At 37.2% G+C, this 23413-nt stretch overlaps 1 protein-coding gene across 2 annotated transcripts in view; it reads left to right on the top strand.

The window, feature by feature from the left end:
* LOC106091159 (uncharacterized) overlaps window positions 1–23413 on the top strand; it is a 122681-nt gene that overhangs the window by 31121 nt on the left and 68147 nt on the right. The window contains exon 4 of one of the 2 annotated variants that reach the window (XM_059361269.1): window positions 6990–7025. The exons of the other annotated variant lie outside the window; for it this stretch is intronic. Within the exon in view, the coding sequence (XP_059217252.1) occupies window positions 6990–7025 (36 nt within the window). The remainder of the gene's footprint in view (window positions 1–6989; window positions 7026–23413) is intronic. 2 annotated transcript variants of the gene reach the window in all.

Here is a 23413-nt window from a genome sequence, read left to right as displayed (position 1 = left end):
TCATGTCATTTTAAGTCGATCTAGCCATGTCCGTCCGTCTGTCTGCCGAAAGCACGCTAACTTTCGACGGAGTAAAGCTAGCCGCTTGAAATTTTGCACAAATACTTTTTAATTAGTGTGGGTCTGTTGGGATTGTTAATGGGCCAAATCGATCCACGTTTTGATATAGCTGCCATATAAGCCGATCTTGGGTCTTGACTTCTTGAGCCTCTAGAGGGCGAAATTCTCATCTAATTTGGAAGAAATTTTGTACAACGGCTTCTCTCATGACCTTCAACATTCGTGTCTTATATAGTCTGAATCGATCAATTGCTTGATACAGCTCCCGTAAAAACCCTTCTCCCGATTTTGCTTCTTGAGTCCCTACAAGGCGCAATTCTTATCTGAATGAACTGAAATATTACACACTGACTTCTACAATGTTCAGCATTCATTTATGGTCCGAATCGGACTATAACTTGATATAGCTCCAATATCATAACAGTTCTTTTTCAATATTCTTTGTTTGCCTAAAAAGAGATATCGCGCATAGAACTCGACAAATGCGATCCATGGTGGAGGGTACATTAGATTCTGCCCGACCGAACTTAGCACGCTCTTACTTGTTTTTTTGCTAAAAACGTAATCATAACCAACCACCTACACTTGAATAAGCGCTTTGCCTTGGTAGATTTAAATAAATACTTTTTTTTACCACAGTTTTTCCCATTTTGTTGTTGCTAAGGATGTAGGATATTGCATTTTAGCCAAAAATATTGTATCCTATGAATTTGGACTTTTTATGGTGTATAATATGACACCTATGACGATGAACGCCTGGGTTCGAAACCTGGCGAGACCATCAGAAAAACTTTTCAGCGGTGGTTTTCCCATGCCATGTAAGACTTCTCTCCAAAAAGGTGTCGCAATATTACCGCATTACAGGAAGGAGGACTGAAACACCTTGTCTCCAGCTTTATTACGGTGAATGAGAGGCTAGCCAAATTCTTCAACAGCGGCCTTATTTGTGTTCATGCCTTGACGGGAGACAAGGATATTTTTTATTAGCCTCTGGAGAGAGAATACGACCGCTGCCCATAATATTAAAATCGTTCTGGGAGATTTAGATGCAAAGATAGGGAAAGAAATTATCTTTTATCCGCGGCAAAGAACATGGTAGTTGGAATTACCAGATTTCAACATCGACCAGATTTCAATATCGACAACATGAATGCAAAGACAGGGAAAGAAAATATATTTTATCCGTGGCAAAGAACATGGTAGTTGGCAGTACCAGATTTCAACATCGAAGGATCCACACGGTTACGTGGTTGTCACTCGATCAAAGCACAAGAAACCAAATTGATCATGTTGTAATAGATGGAAAGCATTCATCCAGCGATCATGTTAGATGTACGATCGATTCGGGGAGCGAACATAAATTCGGATTATTACCTTGTTGCAGCAAATTTTCGCATACTCCACTGGACTGACCCAACTGTTTGATGAAAGCACTCCTTGTCTGCACGATCTGGCTAGAAGAACGCATACCCAATGATTGAAACCTCAGCATACTATGTCCCGTACACACGAAAGGAGACAAGATGGAATGTCTCAACTAAATACAAGATTCTCTCGAGCGTACTGTGTGAAGATTAAAAAGTCAATGAGATAATTGGGACCTATCAATGCGGTGTTATACCTGGTAAATCCATCATAGACCAGATATTCACACTGCGCCAAATCCTGGAAAGACCCGAGAAGCACAAATCAACACCTCCCATCTCTTTTTTGACTACAAAGCCGCTTTCGACAGCCCTACACGTTCAAAGGTATTTCAAGCCATGTCTGTTTGTTTGGTATCACTGCAAAATTAATAAGACTTAGGATGACACTTGCTGACACACGTTCCTCAGTAATAATAGGAAATAATCTCTCCGGACCATTCAATACCAAACGAGGTTTGTGCTCTCTATAATATTCTGCTAGAGAAGATTATACGAGATGCAGATGTGAATAGTTATAGTACACTACTCACAAGACAACACATGCTACTCGTCTATGCTGATGACATCGACATCATAGGTCGATCACCGGAAGTAGTAACTGCAGCCTTTGAAAGAATCGAAAGAGAGTCAGTGAAAATGGGTCTGGCAGTAAATGGAGATAAACGAAATGGATGATATGAACTCCCAAAACGCCCTGTACAACCGAGCAGATAAAGAAAATGGAGACAGTTGGGAACTCCAACATTAATATAGTCAGCAACTTTATCTACCTCGGCACCGCAGTAACCGAAAGGAATGATACCAGTTTTGAAATAAAGCGAAGAATCATACTGGCAAACAGATTATACCTTGGATTAAGCATGCAGTTTAGAAACAAGGTGACCTTGACAGAAGAAAATTACACTATTCACTGATACTACTCGTGTTGTTATATGGTACTTGTGAAAGCAGACGTGGTAGTGCTTGGAGTGTTTGAGAGAAAAATTCTTCGGGACCAGTTTGCGTTAACGGAGAATATAGGCGTCGAATGAACCACGAGCTGTATGACGACGATAGCATAGTTACACGTATCAAAATCGAGCTCCACTGTCTTGAATACCCTTGGTGAGCAAATAGGTCCTACTTGGGAGTTGTTATGGTGGTGGGACGTCCCCTTGACAGTTGGTCCCGAATGTTGATGTCAGATTCATGGTCTACTTCCAAATATCCTTCATTTGAGCTCCATTTTTCCATACTCGGCAAACATGACCGATTTGGGGGGTGTTTTGGGGGATGGGGCGCCCACTCAGTGACATGGATAGGAAATATATATCAGATTCGTGTTATACTCTAGAATACCTCTTATTTGAGTCTCATATTGCAATGGTCAGCAAATACTTCCTATTTGGGTGGTGTTATGAGGGTGGGGTGGCCCCATAGACACTTTTCCCAAACATTGATAACAGATTCGTCCTTTACTTCCGAAGGCCTTTCATTTGCGCCACATATTGCTGTGGTCGTAAATTTGTCTTCTTTGGGAGATGTTCTCGGGCATGGGCGGCCCCCCAAACACTTGGTCCCACATCTGGATATCAGATTCGTATTCTACACTCAAATACCTTTTATTTAAGCCCCATATTGCCATGGTCAGGAAATAAGTCCTGTTTTGGGGAAGGGTGGACCCCCAGAAACTTTGTCCCAAATTTGGATATCAGATTCGTATTTTAATCGCAAATACCTTTCATTTGAGTCCCATATTGCCATGGTCGGTATATATGTCCGATTTAGAGGTGTTTTGGGGTGGTCTCCCAAACACTTGGTCCGACAATTGGCTATCAGATACGTTTTCTAATCTTAAATACCTTTCATTTGAGTCCCATATTGTCGTGATTGGTGTATATATATATTTGGTAGGTTTTGGGGTCGGGTGCCCCCTTAGGTAGCCCATACGAAATTTGGATACCAAATTTCGTGATCTGGGGTTTCTGAAAATTAGGATAGGGGGGAGGGTCCGCTCCCCCTTCAGATATCAAAAATGTAGCACCCTTTTTTCACCACGGCATCATTATGGACCATCAGTGAAATTTTCAAGAAAATCGGTTCAGCCGTTTCTGAGTTTATAAGGAACACACAAACAAACCTACAAACAAACACAAATAAATTTTTATATATAAGATTTGAACTAAGAGTCACCTATAAATTTGCTAAGCTTGTAGAGAACGTGTACGGTAAGTATATGTATGGACGTTGTAGGAAATGTAATGATTTTCAAACTAAGACTGGCGTAAAACAGAGATGTTTGCTATTACCCCTATTATTCGTTTTATACGTCAACGATTTTCATGATAGCCTGAAAGGAGGACTGCAGTGTAATGGTATCAATCTGAGAATTTCACTATATTCAGATGTTATTGCTATTATCTCTGATGATATAGAAGCAACGAGTGGTTGACAAATTGGAAATCAATTGCAACAAATGGATCCTTTCAGCTAATATGTCAAAATCACAGAGGTTAATATATAAAAACGGTGGAATAATGCTCATAATACGACTTGAAACCACTTAATGAAGGATAGCCGAATCAGTCTACGTATGAAATGGAAGGTGTACTTAGCAGTTTGTAAAGCAAACATGAGGTTTCAGGCATTTTGATGAAGTAGACAAACTTTAACGGTTTTTAATGAAAAAATATCACTATTGCCGAAGAACACGCCAAATTATGTACTGATGTTGGAAACTGCTGCTGGAGAAAGTCATATATATACGATGGGTCTACATTTGAAATATGTTAATAATGTTTTACTACATTACCGTGATAATCGGTTGCCAAAGATGCAAGATCCGGACATCAATTGGCTTGAATTGCCGAATATTTTCAACCAATGGTAAAATTTTAGTATTGACCTGCTAATGGCCTTAAAACTGAGTAACATCCATTGTAATATCTTGACTGTAATAAAGGGCTATCATATATAGCGGATGAGAGATAACAGCACATGGATTCTAAAGACGCGAGGAGGAATGCTTATCTTAAATGGAGTGGAAGATAACCAAAAATTGTGTAACCTCTGCAATAAGCAGGCTATCCAAAATGTCCAACATTTCGTAGGAGTATGTCCAGTGCTTTAACAGTTTTGAGTATTGTACTTTAACAAAATAATACTAGATGAACAAGAAACTATCAATATATTGAACGGACAACGAGGGGATGATTGGAGAAATTTGATTAAATATATAAATAAAATGTGCTATTAATTACAGGAATTATTTGATACAAGAATTGAACTAAACACCAAATGAGACAGACGTTTAATACAATAACACTGTCTTATTTAAACTATCTTTATTAAATTAAATATAAAAAACCAAGAATATTATACTTATATAGTTGAATTTTGATAAATAAAGATTTCATCTATCTATCTATAATCACAATGTTTAGCCGGATTTGATACACACTTTGAAATTATAGTTGTAGTATGTAGACTCTACATTATAGAGCTGGGGTGCAAGGTTTGTCACTTTCGACCTTAGTTAGTTGGTAGTCCGATTTTTTTTAGCTATTTTTTTGCTCGAAAGAGCTTCAGAAAACCTACAGACATAGTTTGGAAGTTATATTCGACTTAATATTTTTTGTACCCCCACCATTATGAATATTGTCATTTCGTATACAACACATACGTATTCTAGATCGTCGTAAAAATTTTCCATTTAAACAGATTTCTCGATCTATTGCCTTAACTTGATAACAATAAAATTTTTATACTCTCCACCATAGGATGGGGGTATACTAATTTCGTCCTTCCGTTTGTAACACATCGAAATATTGATCTGAGACCCAACAAAGTACATATATTCTAGATCGTCTTGACATTCTTAGTCGATTTAGCCATGTCCGTCCGTCTGTCCATTGACAGCACGCTAACTTTCGAAGGAATAAAGCTATTTGCTTGAAATTTTGCATAAATACTTCTTATTAGTGCAGGTAGCTGCTTCAAATCCAAAGTGGTGGTTTATTGAAAAGTGGTTATTTAAGTGACGAATTAAGGGATTGTAAATGGATCAAATCGGTCCATGTTTTGGTATGGCTGCCAAATAAACCGATATCGGATCTTAACTTCTTTTTATCCCATTTGACTAACCTGATATAGCTGCCATATAAACCGATTTCGGATATTGACTTCTTGAGCCGCTAGGGGCCATGCTTTTGAAAACAAAATTAACGACCAAAATTGCCAAATTGTTTTACTTATATATAACAAATGCCTCAATTGTTGTTTCGAAGTTCAAAAGTTTTGAATAGATTTATTCAAAAGTTCAAAATTTTTAATTTAATATCAGCAGACAGTGTTTGTTTGAATCGTGAGAGTCCCGTGATTTTCTCATGACATGAGGGAGTGCGTGAGCAAAATGTTGGCTCTTGAGCGTTCGTTAACGTAAATCGACATAAAAAAGTTAGTGAAAAATAAATCACGTTCCTTTAGAGCATTTGTCCCACAGTTACGTATGCTGACAGCCTGTAGTATTATTCAAACCTTTATCCGAGTAATAAGTGAACGATAGCGGTGGGTAAATATCTGCAGATATCTGAATATGGTTTGTTCCTAATCTACCAAGCATTTTCACCATCTCGTTTCCTGTTATATTTGAATGCCCTGTTACCCAGTATACTGGTACTAGACTATCTTAACAACGTTCCACCCCTTTTCACCTTGAATTCGATCTTTTGATAGCATTTAACGCCGCCTGACTTTCAGTCATAGACATTCCATTTCCAGTTGCTCTAGCTTTGGTGTAGACCTTCTACTGAAAAATGCAGGCTCGTTGTGCTTCGCTCCACTCTCAAATGTTTTCTAAAATTGTATATTTCTTTATGTGTCATGAAGCCTGTGCCCAGAGCCATGAGTCTTTCTCGGATCTACATAACTTTATTTGTTTGTGGTGTGTGTCCTTCCTGGACTAACCTTATTTTAATTTGGATGTATGAGTCGTACCCTTCTATTAAAGTCCCTTAATTTGGGTTCCATATTGTGCCTGCATGTCCGTTAGAGGGGTTTGTGGTGGGCCCCAGATACTTGTCACCAAATTCGGATTTCACTTCCTACATTACTCCTAAAGTCCTTTCAATTCCGGCCTACATTATTCAGGTCTTACTGCATGAGCATCTTGTGGATATTTGGGGAACCTCAAATATCCGTATTTAACTTTCAAAACCTTTCAATTAAGTCCCATATTGTCCGGATTGACCTACATGTCAATTTCAGATTTTTTAGGCTTGTTATCTAAAATTAATATCAGATTCGTACTCTACTTCCAATGACCTTTTATTTGTGTTCCATGTTGTCTTGATCAGCATGCATTTTTTTAGGGTTAATGGCGGCCCCACTTCTGCTCCCCAATATAGAGGCCAACTTTTTACTCTACACCCGAATACCTTTCAATTTAGTCCCATCATTCAATCCCAACGTCATAAAGTTATCTGACATATAAAAATGTAATTTTGTTCTGTTTTTTCATTACAGGTATCCAGTCTTAAAAGTTCGCAAAATTTCAGATTAGTAAGTGTTAAAATCAATTATTTAATGTACAATCTTATAATTCATATAGTGGACTTCTTCTTCTGCGTTAAGTAAGGCCAGCTCTATGCTATGCCACATATCTACTTCATTGGGTTCCAAAATATACGAATAAAAAACAAGTAACAAGGAAAAGCGTGGTAAGTTCGGCCGGGCCGAATCTAATATACCCTCCACCATGGATCGCATTCGTCGAGTTCTTTTCCCGGCATCTCTTCTAAGGCAAAAAAAGGATATAAGAAAAGATTTGCTCTGCTATTATTAAATTATTATTAAATTATATGCTGGAGACCTGTGTAAAATGTCAGCTAATTCGAATAAGAATTGCCCCCTTTGGGGGCTCAAGAAGTAAAATAGAGAGATCGATTTTTATGGGAGCTGTATCGGGCTATAGACCGATTCAGACCATAATAAACATGTATGTTGATGGTCATGAGAGAATCCGTCGTACAAAATTTCAGGCAAATCGGATAATAATTGCGACCTCTAGAGGCTCAAGAAGTCAAGATCCCAGATCGGTTAATATGGCAGCTATATCAGGTTATGAACCGATTTGAAACATCCTTGGCACAGTTGTTGGGTATCATAATAAAACACGTCGTGCAAAATTTCATTTCAATCGGATAAGAATTGCACACTCTAGAGGCTCAAGAAGTCAAGACCCCAGATCTGTTTATATGACAGCTATATCAAGTTATGAACCGATTTGAACCATCTTTGGCACAGTTGTTGGGTATCATAATAAAACACGTCGTGCAAAATTTCATTCCAATCGGATAAGAATTGCGCACTCTAGCGGCTAAGAAGTCAAGACCCAAGATTGGTTTATATGCCAGCTATATCAGGTTATGGACCGATTTAAACCATACTTGGCACAGTTATTGGATATTATAATAAAACACGTCGTGCAAAAATTTCATTCCAATCGGATAAGAATTGCGAACTCTAGAGGCTCAAGAAAGTCAAGACCCAAGATCGGTTTATATGGCAGCTATATCAGGTTATGAACCGATTTGAACCATACTTGGCACAGTTGTTGGATATCATAACAAAACATGTCGTGCAAAATTTCATCCCAGTCGGATAAGAATTGCGCACTCTAGAGGTTCAAGAAGTCAAGACCCAAGATCGGTTTATATGGCAGCTATATCAAAACATGAACCGATATGGCCCATTTACAATACCAACCGACCTACACTAATAAGAAGTATTTGTGCAAAATTTCAAGCGGCTAGCTTTACTTCTTCGGAAGTTAGCGTGCTTTCGACAGACGGACGGACGGACATGGCTAGATCGACATAAAATGTCGCGACGATCAAGAATATAAATACATTATGGGGTCTCAGACGAATATTTCGAGTAGTTACAAACAGAATGACGAAATTAGTATACCCCCCATCCTATGGTGGAGGGTATAAAAAGTAAGTCGATAGATCGTTTTCCGATACCTTCTATTAGTGTATCATGAGATCATGGAATAGGTTTATATAGAAGCTATATCCGAATATTATCTTGTATAGCCCAATTACAATTCCAAACAAATACAATATTTCCAGAGGCTTAATTGCACTGACAGAAAAGAATGTCTAGATCGATTTATAATATTAAGATGATCAAGAATAAGCACACTCTAGGGACCGCAGATAGACATTTCAAAGTGTTACAAACGGAATACCGAAATTAATATACACTCTATGCTCCACTTAGTTTGGCTACGCTCATTTCAGGAGCAGGAGAGACTTCCCTCATATTAGTTAGTACTAACATATTAAATTTTTAGCTCCCTTTCATAGTTGTGTCAGAACGACATGCCGCTCTCTTAGTTGAGAAGTTTTATACGGCCTAAAACCATACAAACGACGCCAGCGTTACGATGGTTGCCTTTTATATTTGGGGATTAGAAAACAAAAACAAATATTAATCATCGAAAATCGCATTATTGTTTTTCAAAATATTCCCCATTAGGATCTATACACTTTTGCATGCGCTTGAACCAATTGTCGAAGCACTTTTGCAACTCTGATTGAGTGCTCAAAAATGCAATTGTTTGAGCCGGTGTGAGAGTTCGCATTGTCGTGGTGAAGAGTGATCCGTCTTCGGCGGTTGGTTTTCTTGATTTCTTGGAAGACAACTGGCAAACAAATGGTTGTGTTTGCGACATGTCCAGTTTTTCCCAAAAAAGGCGATCATAAATCCACCATTCATCATCTGTCACAATGTCATAGACGAGTTTCAAAGCACCGCGATTGTATTTTTGGAGCATTTCTTTCGACCACTCGACATGAGCCATTTTTTGAGCGATTAACAAATTGTGTGGGATCCAACGCGAACAACTTTTTTTAACGGTCAAATGTTCCTGCAATATTGAATGTATGCTGATCCGAATGCCTAAGATTGCCTCAATCATACGATAGGTCACATGATGATCTTGCAATTTCAGTTGGCGCACAACATCAATGGTTTTTGTAACTTCTACTGATTTTGGACGACCTTCACGAAATTCGTCTTGGAATGAACCACGACCTCTGTTGAATTCACCATACAATCGATAAACACTGGTCCTTGGTGGAGCTTCATCGCCGAAATATCAATTAAGTTCATCGATGCACTGTTATTGAGTTAATCCAAGTCGAAAGTTGTAAAAAAAAAATAACCGCATGAAAATGTTCACGATTTAATTTCATTTTTTGGGCGAGATGGATCTTTTAAGTTACTGTAAACAACACAAATAGCGCTCGTATGTCAAAACGTTCTGAGTACATATAACCTCAAAAATGTCAAGCTTTACGATAGAGCTGTCAGTTGGCAGATTGCAACACAAGGGTTGTCCAATCCCGCAATATAAAAGGCAACCCTCGTAGTAAGGGAACAACCACCGCTAAAATAAGTCTTAACAAGTTTCGAACTCAGGCGTTAATTTTCATATGCGGACATGGTGACGGTTATGGTATGTTTATAGTATGTCCTAAAGGTGCGAAACGCGCTATACTATAATATACGATTGTGGTACACCATCTATGTACCACTATGGTATATAATAGCATGGCGCGTCGCGCACCTTTATGGCATGCTATATCCATATCATAACTGGTAACCTCTGAGTAATAAACCGTCTATAAACTCTCTAAACACAGAATATCTTAGAAAATTGTGAAGCAGATAAACTAACTGGACAATAAGCAATATAACAAGCTCCAAAGATAACTCAAAAACAATCTAATTATTAAGGATAGGGCTGAGTCGATTGCTTAGAAAGGATGGTCACGCGTCTGTTATAGTAAGGGACTGCAAAATCCGTAAAATTGTGTCTCCCGCCTTACTGTTATTATGTTTTGGCAGATACTGACTAATCGAAGCATAAGTCGAGAGACTGAAAGTTGAATCTGCAAAACTTTCCGCGAATGGCAAACTTTCAAGTACTAGCAACGAAAGAAGGCCTATTTTATGCCCCACTTTTGAGACGAATTATCTGATGCTGATTGATTCCACAGAGGGTGCAAAAACGCTTATGTCCCTTATACGTTTCTGATTCAAATCTAACACCATAAGCTAAACTACGCACACCTTTGTAATGCACGGTCTCCTATTCACTTTCTCTTAGACCTAGCGACTCCAATGGATTAACTTTCAAAAGATCCGCTATTTAGGTCAACACTTCGAACATTACCTCGAGAGGAATTGAAGAACGCAATGAAAATTCTATGTTTCTTTGTTTTTTGAACTGTTCTATGTTTTTTCTTTATATGACACAATCTGAACCCTAGTTCGAACAGGCAGTACATAGCATGTTAGAAGGCATTTACTCAAACAAAATAACGGTTACTAAGACAATAAGCCTCTAAACTTAACAAGACACAGCAACAACTTAATTATTTTAAAACAGATCATTGCTAGAAATTTCATAATGCCTTATTAACCGATATAAGGCATTATGAAATCTATACAATTAGGTGGTTTCACTTCTATTAAGGAAGCTCATATAATAGCTAATACATTTTCAGGCAATTTTTGTGGTTTGTTTTGTGATTGAAATCGGAGTTAAAAAACAACCTTTTGAAACAAAAACACACTTCATGTGTATGTTTACGGTGTGCTTTAAATTTTTCCCATTTAATGACAGCTTATTTTGATCCGGTTAACGTTAGACACATGCTGCCACTGAATTTGTGCTTTGATAAATCTCTGCTGTTTTGGTGGGGGGTTCAAATCCAACAACATAAAGATAACAAACCTAATTATCACCTTAAAAAAGTGGTAACAAAACAAAGGGGATTTGGCGGATAGTTAAAGTTGTTCTATGGTTTGTTATATACACTTGATACCCCAATTGACGTCAACTGAATGACTAAATGGCTGAGACTGAGGCTGAGACTGAGACTGAGTTGATAGTGGGCCAACAAAGTCAGTTAAGCGATAACGAATAGCATACGAGTTGCTAATGTGCATGTCGAGCTCACACACTTGCCAGCAGAGAGTTGTGGATGTAAATATACTACTGGTTGCTACACTGAGAGAAATTATTATGGGTCTGGCGTAATTAATTCTAATTTGTAACGCTTTTTTGAAAGTTCTTATACAGCACATTTTTTTGTTGCAATAAACATAAATAGGCTAGTTATACACTATTTGCTCAAACAACGTTTAAAAAATTTGATGAAGGTACCTGTCTAAGTGGACGACAGGTATAATGCACAAATTGTCGGAAATTATCCGTAGTATTTAAAAATTCATAATAGAGGGCATGGCCACTATAATACGATATTTCATAGGGACTATCACGATTATGAGTTTATTTTCGCTTAAATTCTAACCAAATATTGCGCCTTTTATAAATGTCTCCCGACAAACTGTATGTATGTAATAAGTAGACGGCTGAACTGTATAAAACCATATCTTGTATAAATTATTAAATCAACCATTAGATTTTCCGCAATGAACAACAGTCGAACTCCATATAAAGATTATAAATGAAAAATTTATTAAAGACGAAATGTGTTTTTTTTTACGCCAAGGGATCAAACAAGGGACAAACAATAAATCCCTTTGTATTTTGAATGTATGATTGTGCGGGTACAAAAACATTTCCTGTAATTATGTTTAAAATAAAAATATTTTGTTATAGTTTTGGACAACTATTCCGAAGGCAGAACAGAGTAACCTGCCGAAGAGCGAAATATTCTTTTCACATTAAACAATGGACACATCTTATAATTTTCATATACCACAAACATAAACCTTTCTATAGAACATTTGTTTCATTCGCCAAGCGCTTCGATCTTCTCCCGCTTTTTTAACTTGAACTCCAAATTTCGAGATATATTCATCCGATAAATACTTCCATCGAAGTTTCGGTATTCTTTCGTATGCACTATCATAACATATGTTGAATGACATTGACGTAGGTTAGCCTTACTTCAAACCAGAGAAATCATTGATTAGATATATTTTTGCAAAACCCATTCATCGCACTTTTCAATCATTTTCCTTAAAGCAATATTTGGCTTCAAAATGTTGAATCAACTTCTTTTCAAATTACAAATAGGTGACCCGGTGCGTTTCGCCACAACCTAAGATGGCTATTTCAAAATATATTGGAACTTGCTTCCAGATGATCACGATAATTGACTTGTTTAGAGTATTTAATATCTACTTTCAAAATCATATTACAAAGCTTCCACATAGAATACAAAATTTCCAAAACTCCTCAGGTCCTTCGTGGCTCAACCATAATTTGAAGGCAAAATTTGTAGTCTACTACTACCTTTTCATTGGAGATTTATTTTTTCTCGAACGCTGACTGCTCCCATGGATATTTCACTTGTCCCGGTTCTACATGTCCCTTCCAATTTTTTTTTTTTGTTCGGGTGGTCTGTTTGTCTCGGGGCCGCCATAAATTTGGATATTAGTTACATACTCAACTTCCATAGACCTTTCATTTGAGTACAATGTACCCCAAGTCGGGCTACATGACCGCTTGGCGTTTTTTTTTTATTGGAGGGGAGGGTTTCGGTCCCACAAACACTTGATCTCGAATAATAATCTCGAAAAGGTCCTCTTTATTTGGCGGTCACCCAGGTTCTTGGACCCAATAGTATACCACATTCGTACTCTGCTCTTAAATATCTCATTTTTGGCAGTTTTTCGGGTAGGCCGTTCCCTCGTGTTAATTGACCCCAAAATTTTATACCAATTTCGTGTTTTTGGGTTACCATAAATGAATGAATTTTCAGCATCTTTCTAAGGCCACTCAGCGCTTATTGGTGCACTTAATTCACTGGTAAAATTATAAAGCAATGTCCCACTTCGATGCGCTTCCACTATGTATGCAATTTAGCGCTTTTAGAAGAACTTATTGGAGAATAGGAAATCATTACCACTTTACTGCGCATATAACAGCACACCCTAATTATTGATGAAATAAAAGGACCATGGATGCGTTTTTGTTATCATAACCAAATGCAATGAAATATATGCTTTCCATATATAAAAAGGTAAGCCCATTTATTATAGTTCTGTCTTTTATTTATTTCTGTTACAATAACAAAACAATACCAAATGGAATTCCGAAAAATATCATTTTACATTACTAATGCCTAATACAATACTTCGACTTCGACTTTTCACACGAGCAACTGTCAAAACAAGCGGTACTGAGTTCTGTGAGCAAAATAGCAGCGATATGTCGCTGCATCAGGTTAAATTTCGCACAATTTTAATTGCAAATGGAATTAAATGCTCACGAAATGGGCTGAATCAGCTCTGCTTCAGAACTGTTGTCTTTGTCGTTTTAAGGACTCAGCTTTTTTAGTATTGATTCTTATCACTCTGTGTTTGGACAAATTTACCACAACTGAGAAAACATGAACAGTACGAATTTTCAAAAACACGATTCTCGCACTTAATTATATATGCAAGTAGCTGGACAGGGTCCGCTGCGCATTCTTTCACTCTCTTATTTTATCTGAGCCCTATATTGGCCCGGTTAGGAAAAAAGTCCTGTTTGGTGGTGCTGGTACATCCTTTCAGATATATGTGGTTCAGGGGAGGTTTATGAGATGAGTCGCCCCTGAAACACTTGGCCAGATATCAGATTTGTGCCCCTTTTTGCCATAATCCACAAATATGTCCAGTTTGAGGGGTATGTGGGGTGGGATGGCCACCCACGCACTTAGCCCTGAAAAAATATCAGCATCGAGATCAACTGTTAAATTCCTTTTATTTGAGCCGCAATTGCAATTGGTTTAGGGGGAGTTTATTGGGTGACACTACCCCCAAACACTTGGGCTCAAAATTGCATATCAAATTCGTTTTCTACTCCCAAATACCTATCATTTGAGCCCTTATTGCCATAGTAGGCAAACATGGCCATAGCTCCCACATATATCTTTCAATATTCGGTAAATATGACCTTTTGAGGGGTGGGGGCGCCTCAAACACCAACAAAGAAACTTTTATGTCAAATTTGTGTTCTACTTTGAAATACTTTTCATTTGATACCCATATTGCCCAAAGCGGTGAAAGAGTCCTGTTGGGGGTTTTTTTAGGGATGGAATTTGTATACCATCTTAAATACCTTTCGTTTAATACACATATTGTCCAAATCGGTAAACATGTCCGTTCGGGTGGGTTTTGGGATAAGGCGTTTTCCCAGGTTATATGATCCTAAAATTGTATACCAATTTCGTGTTTTTGGGTACCATAAGGTGACATACAAAATTTCGCTTAAATCGGTGCACCCATCTCCGAGATCTGGCATTTTTTTTAGGTAAGGGCGATGGTTCACCCCGCCTTCGGAAATCAAAAAATGTAGTACCCTATTTTCACCGAGGCCTCAAACTCTAACATCTTTGAAAATTTCATGAAAATCGGTTCAGCCGTTTTTGAGTCTATACGGAACAGAAATACAAACAAAGCACAAGAAATTAATTTTTATATAGATAGAAAGAAGATAGTTCACATACAAAAGGAACAGAATTTAGTAAAAACAAGTAAAAATGGATGGATTCTGCGTAAAATTGAAACAAAATAAAATTAGTTGAAAGGCATAATTTTACACTACGTACCAAATTTCTGGCAAGCCAGGCAAAATTAAAACTTTTAGAAACTGAACAATGATAATTGAGAGATCGGTTTGTATGGTATATCATCAGGTTAAAGACCGATTTGGACCGTACTTGGCACAGTTGTTGGAAGTCGTAACAGAACACCACGTGCAAAACAGACAAAACGGAAAAAAAGGGTTTTAACCGTACTTGACACAGTCGTTGAAAGTCGTAGCAGAACACTACAGCAAAAATTTTGCCGACTGGGACAAAAATTACGGACTGCAGGGGCTCATGATGTCAAATCGGGTGATCGGGTTATATGAGAGCTCTATCAAGTTGTAGATCGATTTCAACCGTACTTGGTATGGTTATTGGACGTCATAGCAGAACACTTCGTGCAAAACGTCAGCTAAATATTTCAGACCGTGAGATCGATTTATATGAGAGCTATATCCAAATCTGAACCGATTTAGCCCATTTGCAATCACCAACGACCTATATCAATAAGATGTATCTGTGTAAAATTAAAAGCGGCTAGCTTAATGCGTTCAACCGCTATCGTTATTTCGATAGACGGACGGACTGATGGATATTGCTATATCGACTCAATATGCCCAGACGATCAAAAAAATATATACAATACTTTATCAATATTTCGGAGGTGTTACAATGACTAGGTTAGTATACCCCTATCCTATGGTGGTGGGTATAAAAAGAACTTAAGAACAAAATATACAAACAGACAACCGCAATATATCACCACATATTGTTCTTTGCCGTCGTAAAAAATACGAAATTTCACCATCAAAGCTATAGATTAACTGATTTGTTTTTACCACTCCCATGTTCCTTAAAATCGTTACATGTTCTACCGTTCGTAGGTGTCGAAAAAAACAAACACAATGCTTGCATACAAGAGTGCAACTGAGTAAGTGAAGGATAAAGCACCCGCTTACGCCAACGCAACCTAAAATGCGCTTCTAAAAAAAGCTACAATTATTTGCGTTATACTTCTACTGTTCCAATTATAAAACATCTCGGAATAATCTTTGCGTTAGGTCCTTCCCTTACAATTACGAAAACAAATAGCGCTGAAATTGGGATTCAGGGTACAGTCTACAGTGTGCACTCAAAAATGTAAGTGCTTACAATCTAATGATATTTTCTTGCTGAGATGCAAACAAAATTTCGCTTCATCAGTGCATCCATCTCCGATATCTTGCGTTTTCGAATATTGAGGATATCTAAATCGAGGTACCCCATTTTCACCCGGGGCCTTACATTATGCGAAATTTGCATCAAAATCGGATCAGCCGTTTTGCGGTCTATGCGAAATACACCAATTAACCGCAACACTTTCTGTTTCATATAATATCGTACATTCATACAAATAAGTTTGCTGAAAATAGTAAACAATGTCTGTCTAGTTTATGTTGCTGCTATCAGTTCAGTAATTCTGCTACTACAGCAGTAGTTCTCCAATTTCAGAGCAGCAGGCTTACTGCTGAAAAGTCTGTTGTTTGCTGAAAACGACTACTGCTTAGTTATGAAGGGCATGTTAGGAGAAAACATAAAATACAAATATAAATGTGTGTCTTAGTAGATGTTTAAAATGACCACTGAATGTATACTTTCCATAATTTTTTTTCCTTAAATTTAGAAACTAGAAGGCATCTTCCTTATTCTGTTCCTGTGGTATCACAATGGACGAAAACGTCTAAGTGAGTCTGATGGCAGACTGCCCCTTAAACCTAACCTAACCTAACCTAGAAACAAAAGGCCATGCCAGTCATGTACACATTAGTAGCACAATAACAAAAAATGCATGCAGCCACACTTCGAAATGTATACCAATGGATGGATCAGGTAGCTTTTTACAGTAATATTCCATCAATAAAAAAATCATCACTGCCAATAAAATTTTTAAGAAAATGGATCGCATTTGTCGAGTTCTTTTCCCGGTATCTCTTTTTAGAGCTATATCAAGTTATGGTCCCAATCGGACCATAATTGAATTGAATGCTGGAGATCATAGTAGAAGTCATTGTGTACGATGTCAGCCAATTCGGACCATAATTGAATTGAATGCTGGAGATCATAGTAGAAGTCATTGTGTACGATGTCAGCCAATTCGAATAAGAATTGCGCCCTTTAGGGACTCATGAAGCAAAATAGGGAGATCGGTTTATATATGTGAGCTGTATTAGATTCAGACCATATTTATTGTATTAACAACAAAACTAATTTTAATAAATTTAAAAAAGGGTCTTAATCAATATATAATTTGTTATTTCGAACTGGTTGTTGGTCTCGATTTGTCAGTTAAATTTAATTAATTCATACAAGGTGCTTAGTTTTTTATAGAGAAGTTTTTACATGGCTTCAATGCATAGCATAGTACCTAGAAAATGTGCCCAGCATTAGGAAGGGATAACTGCCGCTGACATTTTTTTTCTGCCGTTCTCGCCAGGATTCGATCCCAGGCGTTCAGTGCCATAGGTGGACGTGCTAACCTCTACGCTACGGTGGTCTCCGGTGTTACACCAATATTAAACCATATAAACCGACCTTCCGATTTGGCTTTATGTAAATTGATAAAGCCAACCTTAACAAGTAAAGTTACTCTAAAGTTCAACCCGACCGGACTTGAACAAGTTAAGTTTTCGAATTAGATATATACCACTTCTAAAACAAGTAAAAAGGCGTTAAGTTCGGCCGGGACGAACATAAGTCACTGTGTCAAATTTCAGTGAAATCGGATTATAAATGCGCCTTTTATGGGGCCAAGACTTTAAATCGAGATATCGGTCTACATGGCAGCTATATCCAAATCTGGACCGATTTGGGCCAAGTTGCATAAACATGTCGAAAAACCTAACACAAAGCACTGTCCCAAATTTCGGCGAAATCGGACGATAAATGCCTATTTTATGGGCCCTAAACCTTAAATCGAGAGATCGGTCTATATGGCAGCTATATGCAAATCTGGACCGATCTGGGCAAATTCGAAGAAGGACGTTGGAGATAATGAAACGAATTTTTTAACTTTCACTTATCCTATTTCTGTAACTTTCTTGGCATTGAACCAAATTATAACCACAGTTGTAGTAAAAAAAAATGACATTTAGAAACGTTCCCTTAAGTCAACGAGTAAATGGGGTTATTTTTTTGAGCATGTACTTTGGAATCTCTGACTATTGGTATGTATAACAAAGAGAAAGAGAGAAGGAGAGCCAACGAATGTCAAGATTCGTCGAAAAGCTGATATTTACACTGATACTAACCAATCATGCAGAAGTTTAGCCGTTATATTAAGGTTATCGACCCATATACAAGTCACAGATGTGATACAAGCGTAAATAGAGGCATGCCAACGTAGATACATATGTAGATATGGTGCTATGCTAGTGGCAATCAGTGCGCCTGGTTTTAAAAAATGTCTGCAAAGCAGAAACATGTTTTAAAAACAACAACAGTGGATCCTCGTAGTCTCATTTTCAGTTAATATGGCAACCAACCAAGGCACTATAACAGGTTGTAAGCAAATTGCTGCCCGGGCCAACACATGGGGTGCAGTGAAAGTGTCCAAAAAGTGACAATAACTAATTTTTGGCAATTATATCGCGTTTCAAAATTTGAAACGTGCATCAATCACTTGAAATATAAATCGAATAAAAGCTATGATTTTACTTTTTTCGCCAATGTGTGCATAACATTTTTAATAGAACTATTGGCTGTAAAATTATACACCCAATGAAATTAGTGTTCTGAAATTAGCAAACACTGTCTTGATATTTAATTAAAAAAAACTTTTGAATGAATCCATACAAAAATTTTGAACTTCTAAACAACAATTTTTGGCTTTAATTTTTTGTCTACATGCTTAAAAAACAATATTACAAAAAGTTTGCTGAAAATAGCAAATACTGTCTGCTGAATATCAGTAGTTAGTTTTGCTACTTTTGTAGCAGTAGTACTGCAATTTCGGAGTAGCAGGCTTACTGCTGAAAAGTCTGTTGTTTGCTGAAAAAGACTGCTGCTTTATTATGAAGGGGATGTTAGAAGAAAAAAAATAATAGAACACATATGTAAATGTATTTCCATAACCTTTTTTCTTTAAATTTAGATACAAAAGGCTATGCCAGTCATGTGCACATTAGTATACATCGCTTGGTATACATTTCTTAATGTATACCAATGGAAGAATCAGGTAGTTTCTTTACAGTAAATTCTTTGCAAAATTTTAAAAAAAATTCTAAAAAATGCCTAAGGTAAACATAACAAATAACAGACAGCCATAAAAAGTAGCATACAACTTTTTTTCAGCGGACTTGTGTACTCAAACCAGCAGATTTTGTTTGTTGAAATAGCAGGAAGAAATGTTTGTTAATACAGCAGCCCTATGCTTGCTGAAACAGCAGTAATGTCTGTTTTCCCATTTAAAGCAGACAGAAACTGCTGTTTTAGCAAACAGTTTTGCAGTTTTGAATAAAAAAATTGGTGAGTGCATGCCATTCATGTTCACATTAGCAGAGCAATAACAAAAATGCGAGCTATCTCAGCCACATTTCTTAATGTATACCAATGGATGAATCAGGTAGTTTCTTTACAGTAAATTCTTTACAAAATTTTTAAAAAATTCTAAAAAATGCCCAAGGTAAACATAACAAATAACAGACAACCATAAAAAGTAGCATACAACTTTTTTTCAGCGGACTTGTGTACTCAAACCAGCAGTTTTTGTTTGTTGAAATAGCAGGAAGAAATGTTTGTTAATACAGCAGCCCTATGCTTGCTGAAACAGCAGTAATGTCTGTTTTTCCATCTAAAGCAGTCAGAAACTGCTGTTTTAGCAAACAGTTTTGCAGTTTTGAATAAAAAATTGGTGAGTGCATGCCATTCTTGTTCACATTAGCAGAGCAATAACAAAAATGCGAGCTATCTCAGCCACATTTCGAAATGTATACCAAGGGATGGATCAGGTAGTTTCTTTACAATTTTATTCAACGAATTAAAAATCCAACAAGATTTCTAAAAAAAATTCTAAAAAAGGCCTAAAGTAATCAAAACAAGTAAAAGGCAACGATTAAGAGTAGGATACAGTTTTTTTTTTCAGCAGACTTGTGTATTCTAAAGTTAGTTGTTAGTTGAAATAGCAGTAGGAAATATTTACTAATACAGCGGCCCAATGTTTGCTGAAACCGATTCAGACCATATTTGACACGTATGTTGAAGGTCATGGGAGAAGCCGTTGTACAATTTCACCCAAATCAGATAATAATTGCGCCCTTTAGAGGCTCAGGAATTGAAAATCCCAGATCGGTTTATATGGCAGCTATATCAGGTTATGGACCGATTTGAACCATACTTTGCACAGTTTTTGAAAATCCTAACGAAACACATCGTGCAAAATTATAGCGAAATCGGATAGGATTTGCGCCCTCTAAAGGCTCAAGAAGTCAAGACCCCAGATCGGTTTATATGGCAGCTATCATAATACATCATAACAAAATACATCATTCAAAATTTCAGCCAAATCGGATAAGAATTGCGTCCTCTTGTGGCTCAAGAATTCAAGATCGGTTTATATGGCAGCTTAATCAGGTTATGGACGGATTTGAACCATACTTGGCACAGTTGTTGGAAGTCATAACCTAACACCTCAGTCAAAATTTCAGGCAAATCTAGAGGCTCAAGAAGTCAATAACTCAAATAGGTTTTTATGACAGCTATATCATGTTATGGACCGATTTTAACCACACAGTCGTTGAAAATCATACAAGAAAACTGCATGCAAAATTTCAGCCAAATCGAATAAAAACTGCGCCTGTAGTGGCTCAAGAAGTCAAGATCCAAGAACGGTTTATATGGCAGCTATATCAAAACATGGACCGATATGGTCCATTTACAATTCCAACTGACCTACAGCTATAAGAAGTATTTGTGCAAAATTTCAAGCGGCTAGCTTTACTCCTTCGAAAGTTTACATGCTTTCGACAGACAGACGGACATGGCCAGATCGACATAAAATGTCATGACGATCAAGAATATATATGCTTTATGGGGTCTGAGTTTCGAATATTTCGAGGAGTTACAAACAGAATGACGAAATTGGTATATCCCCATCCTTTGGTGGAGGGTATAAAAAAGTTTAAAAATAGGAAAGAAAGAAAAAATGTGTGGGTGTGCAATATATTGCATTTTGTCCGAGAAAAAATGTTTAACGGAGATTTATTAACATTCACAATCGGCAGATTTCAACAATCTTAATGATGTTCTTTGAGCCTATCCAATTTATGTTTTCGCAAGTGACTTAATTTTTATTAGAGAATCCATATATATGTATCTGAAAGTTTAAAATAAATCTGATATGATTTTAATAATGAAATGTTGTACGCTCATTAAGAGACATCAAATGAAAATGTTTGTAATGGTTGGACTATTGCGGCAGTTCGAGTCACTAAAGCGCATATCGACTCAAGTGTATATGTATATATGGAAACTATATATAAAAATAATACGATCTGATCTGCACACATGATAAGACGTTAAATGAAGCACTTTATGTACAATTATGTGAAAACCGGACCGAATCTGTCACTACTATAAGCATAAAAGCTGTTATCCGATAAAAGTTAGATATGGGAGCTATATTTAAATGTGAATCAATTTTGAGAAACTTTTAAAAACATATCAATTTTTGTAGCTATCGGTTCAAAATTGTGGATTCTATAACTATAAAAAAGCATAAATGGAAAGAAAAATATATAAAAAACAGCCGACAGAACAAACGAACACACACTTTTTTTGTTGAAAATATTTTTTTTTTACTTCAAATATCTGGAAGTAATCTAATCAGAATCTATTTATTTTTGGTCAATAAGACCACCTTTTGTCCCGAATATTGTTTGAGTCGGTCAAACAAAGAGTTATAAGTCGCACGAATGTTGGCCTGTTCCGGTATAATGGCCTTAGTCCTTACATTACTCTCTAGAATAGCCAAAATAGGAAAGTCCATCTGAATGGCATCTGGCGAATTTGTACATAAAAAAGCGGAACATAATTTTTTAGCTCTACTTGGTTAAAACGTGACGATGCTGAGAAATGTTGCTACACCCATGGCTTGGGACCAAAATGTTTTCTCGACAATAAGTAGCATTAACGTTGACGCCAGGCTCGATGACGATTGGAGAGCGGCCATCGGCGGTCACATCTGTCTATACTTCGAGTGATCGTTTGTAGGCTCAAATTCTCTTACGTGCGCTCTGTTAAGTATCCCTGATAATTTTTGGAGTTTACGAATAGCTCAATTCGTTCGTGCAAACGCAGCAACTCCTTTGATTTTTCGAGTCTAACTTTTTTTGGATTTGTTGTAAGATCGTGTGCTTTTGGAACTCGTAAGACTTTACATTGAGCTCGTTTGTCAATATATGTTACATGCTTTCATGGAATAATTTCAGCGCTGCCATCGTCCAACGTCCGAAGCCAATGGCACAACTTCCAAAAGATGCACAGAAACATGCCTATGCTACTACAACACACAAACACACGCATTCCAAGCAGATTGGTGTCGAGCTTCGTTTATGTGGTATTTATATCATAGAGGCGTTTTCACAATAAACCTACAAACGTTCGGCCCTTGAAGCCTTCACACCTAAAAGTGTTCGAAGATGACCTTCTTTAACCAAGAGGTCGAAACGCGTCACACTATGCTTGGTGTTGTTGTATCTCCTGGGTTTACTTTTCCATTGCATAGAAAAAATCCTTCGATCATTGAGCTAGTCTCGAAAGAGAAATAGAAATGAGAATTTTAAAACGCACTCCATTTGAGATATTTCAAAAACTTTATTATCGGCTTGAAGTACAAACAAAACATTTATAAATGGAATTCGAGCACGTTTACATCTGTCAATAAGTTGTACCCAATTTTCCTGTTCAATGTAATAGATGTGGACATTTTTGCAGCAAAGTCGTTGTAAAATTTGTCACGAATCCAAATCATCAATCAAATTAAAATTAAAATCGAACCACAAATACCTTCACGAATTGCAAAATACGAAGCCAATCTCGGTTAAAATTTCAACAAATAAAAACTAAAATCCGTGTATCCCCGAAACCAGTGGAGATATTGTATACCTCAAGCGGACTTTTTTGCTAAAATCGGTCTAAAAATGAAAACTTGGTAGCCCGAACAATTTTTCGAAATGCCGAGGTGAGTGACCAAATTTAGGGGCCTGTCAAGAGGCGCACGTACCACCCGGAGCCTGGAAATTTTGCACACGATCTCAATAACACCCCCAACTTTAACTACCCATATTCCAAATA

This window comes from Stomoxys calcitrans, chromosome 1 (genome assembly GCF_963082655.1).
Source record: "Stomoxys calcitrans chromosome 1, idStoCalc2.1, whole genome shotgun sequence".
NCBI lineage: Eukaryota > Metazoa > Arthropoda > Insecta > Diptera > Muscidae > Stomoxys > Stomoxys calcitrans.
Note: the sequence above shows the minus strand (reverse complement) of the source record. Positions and strands in the feature narration are given on the sequence as shown.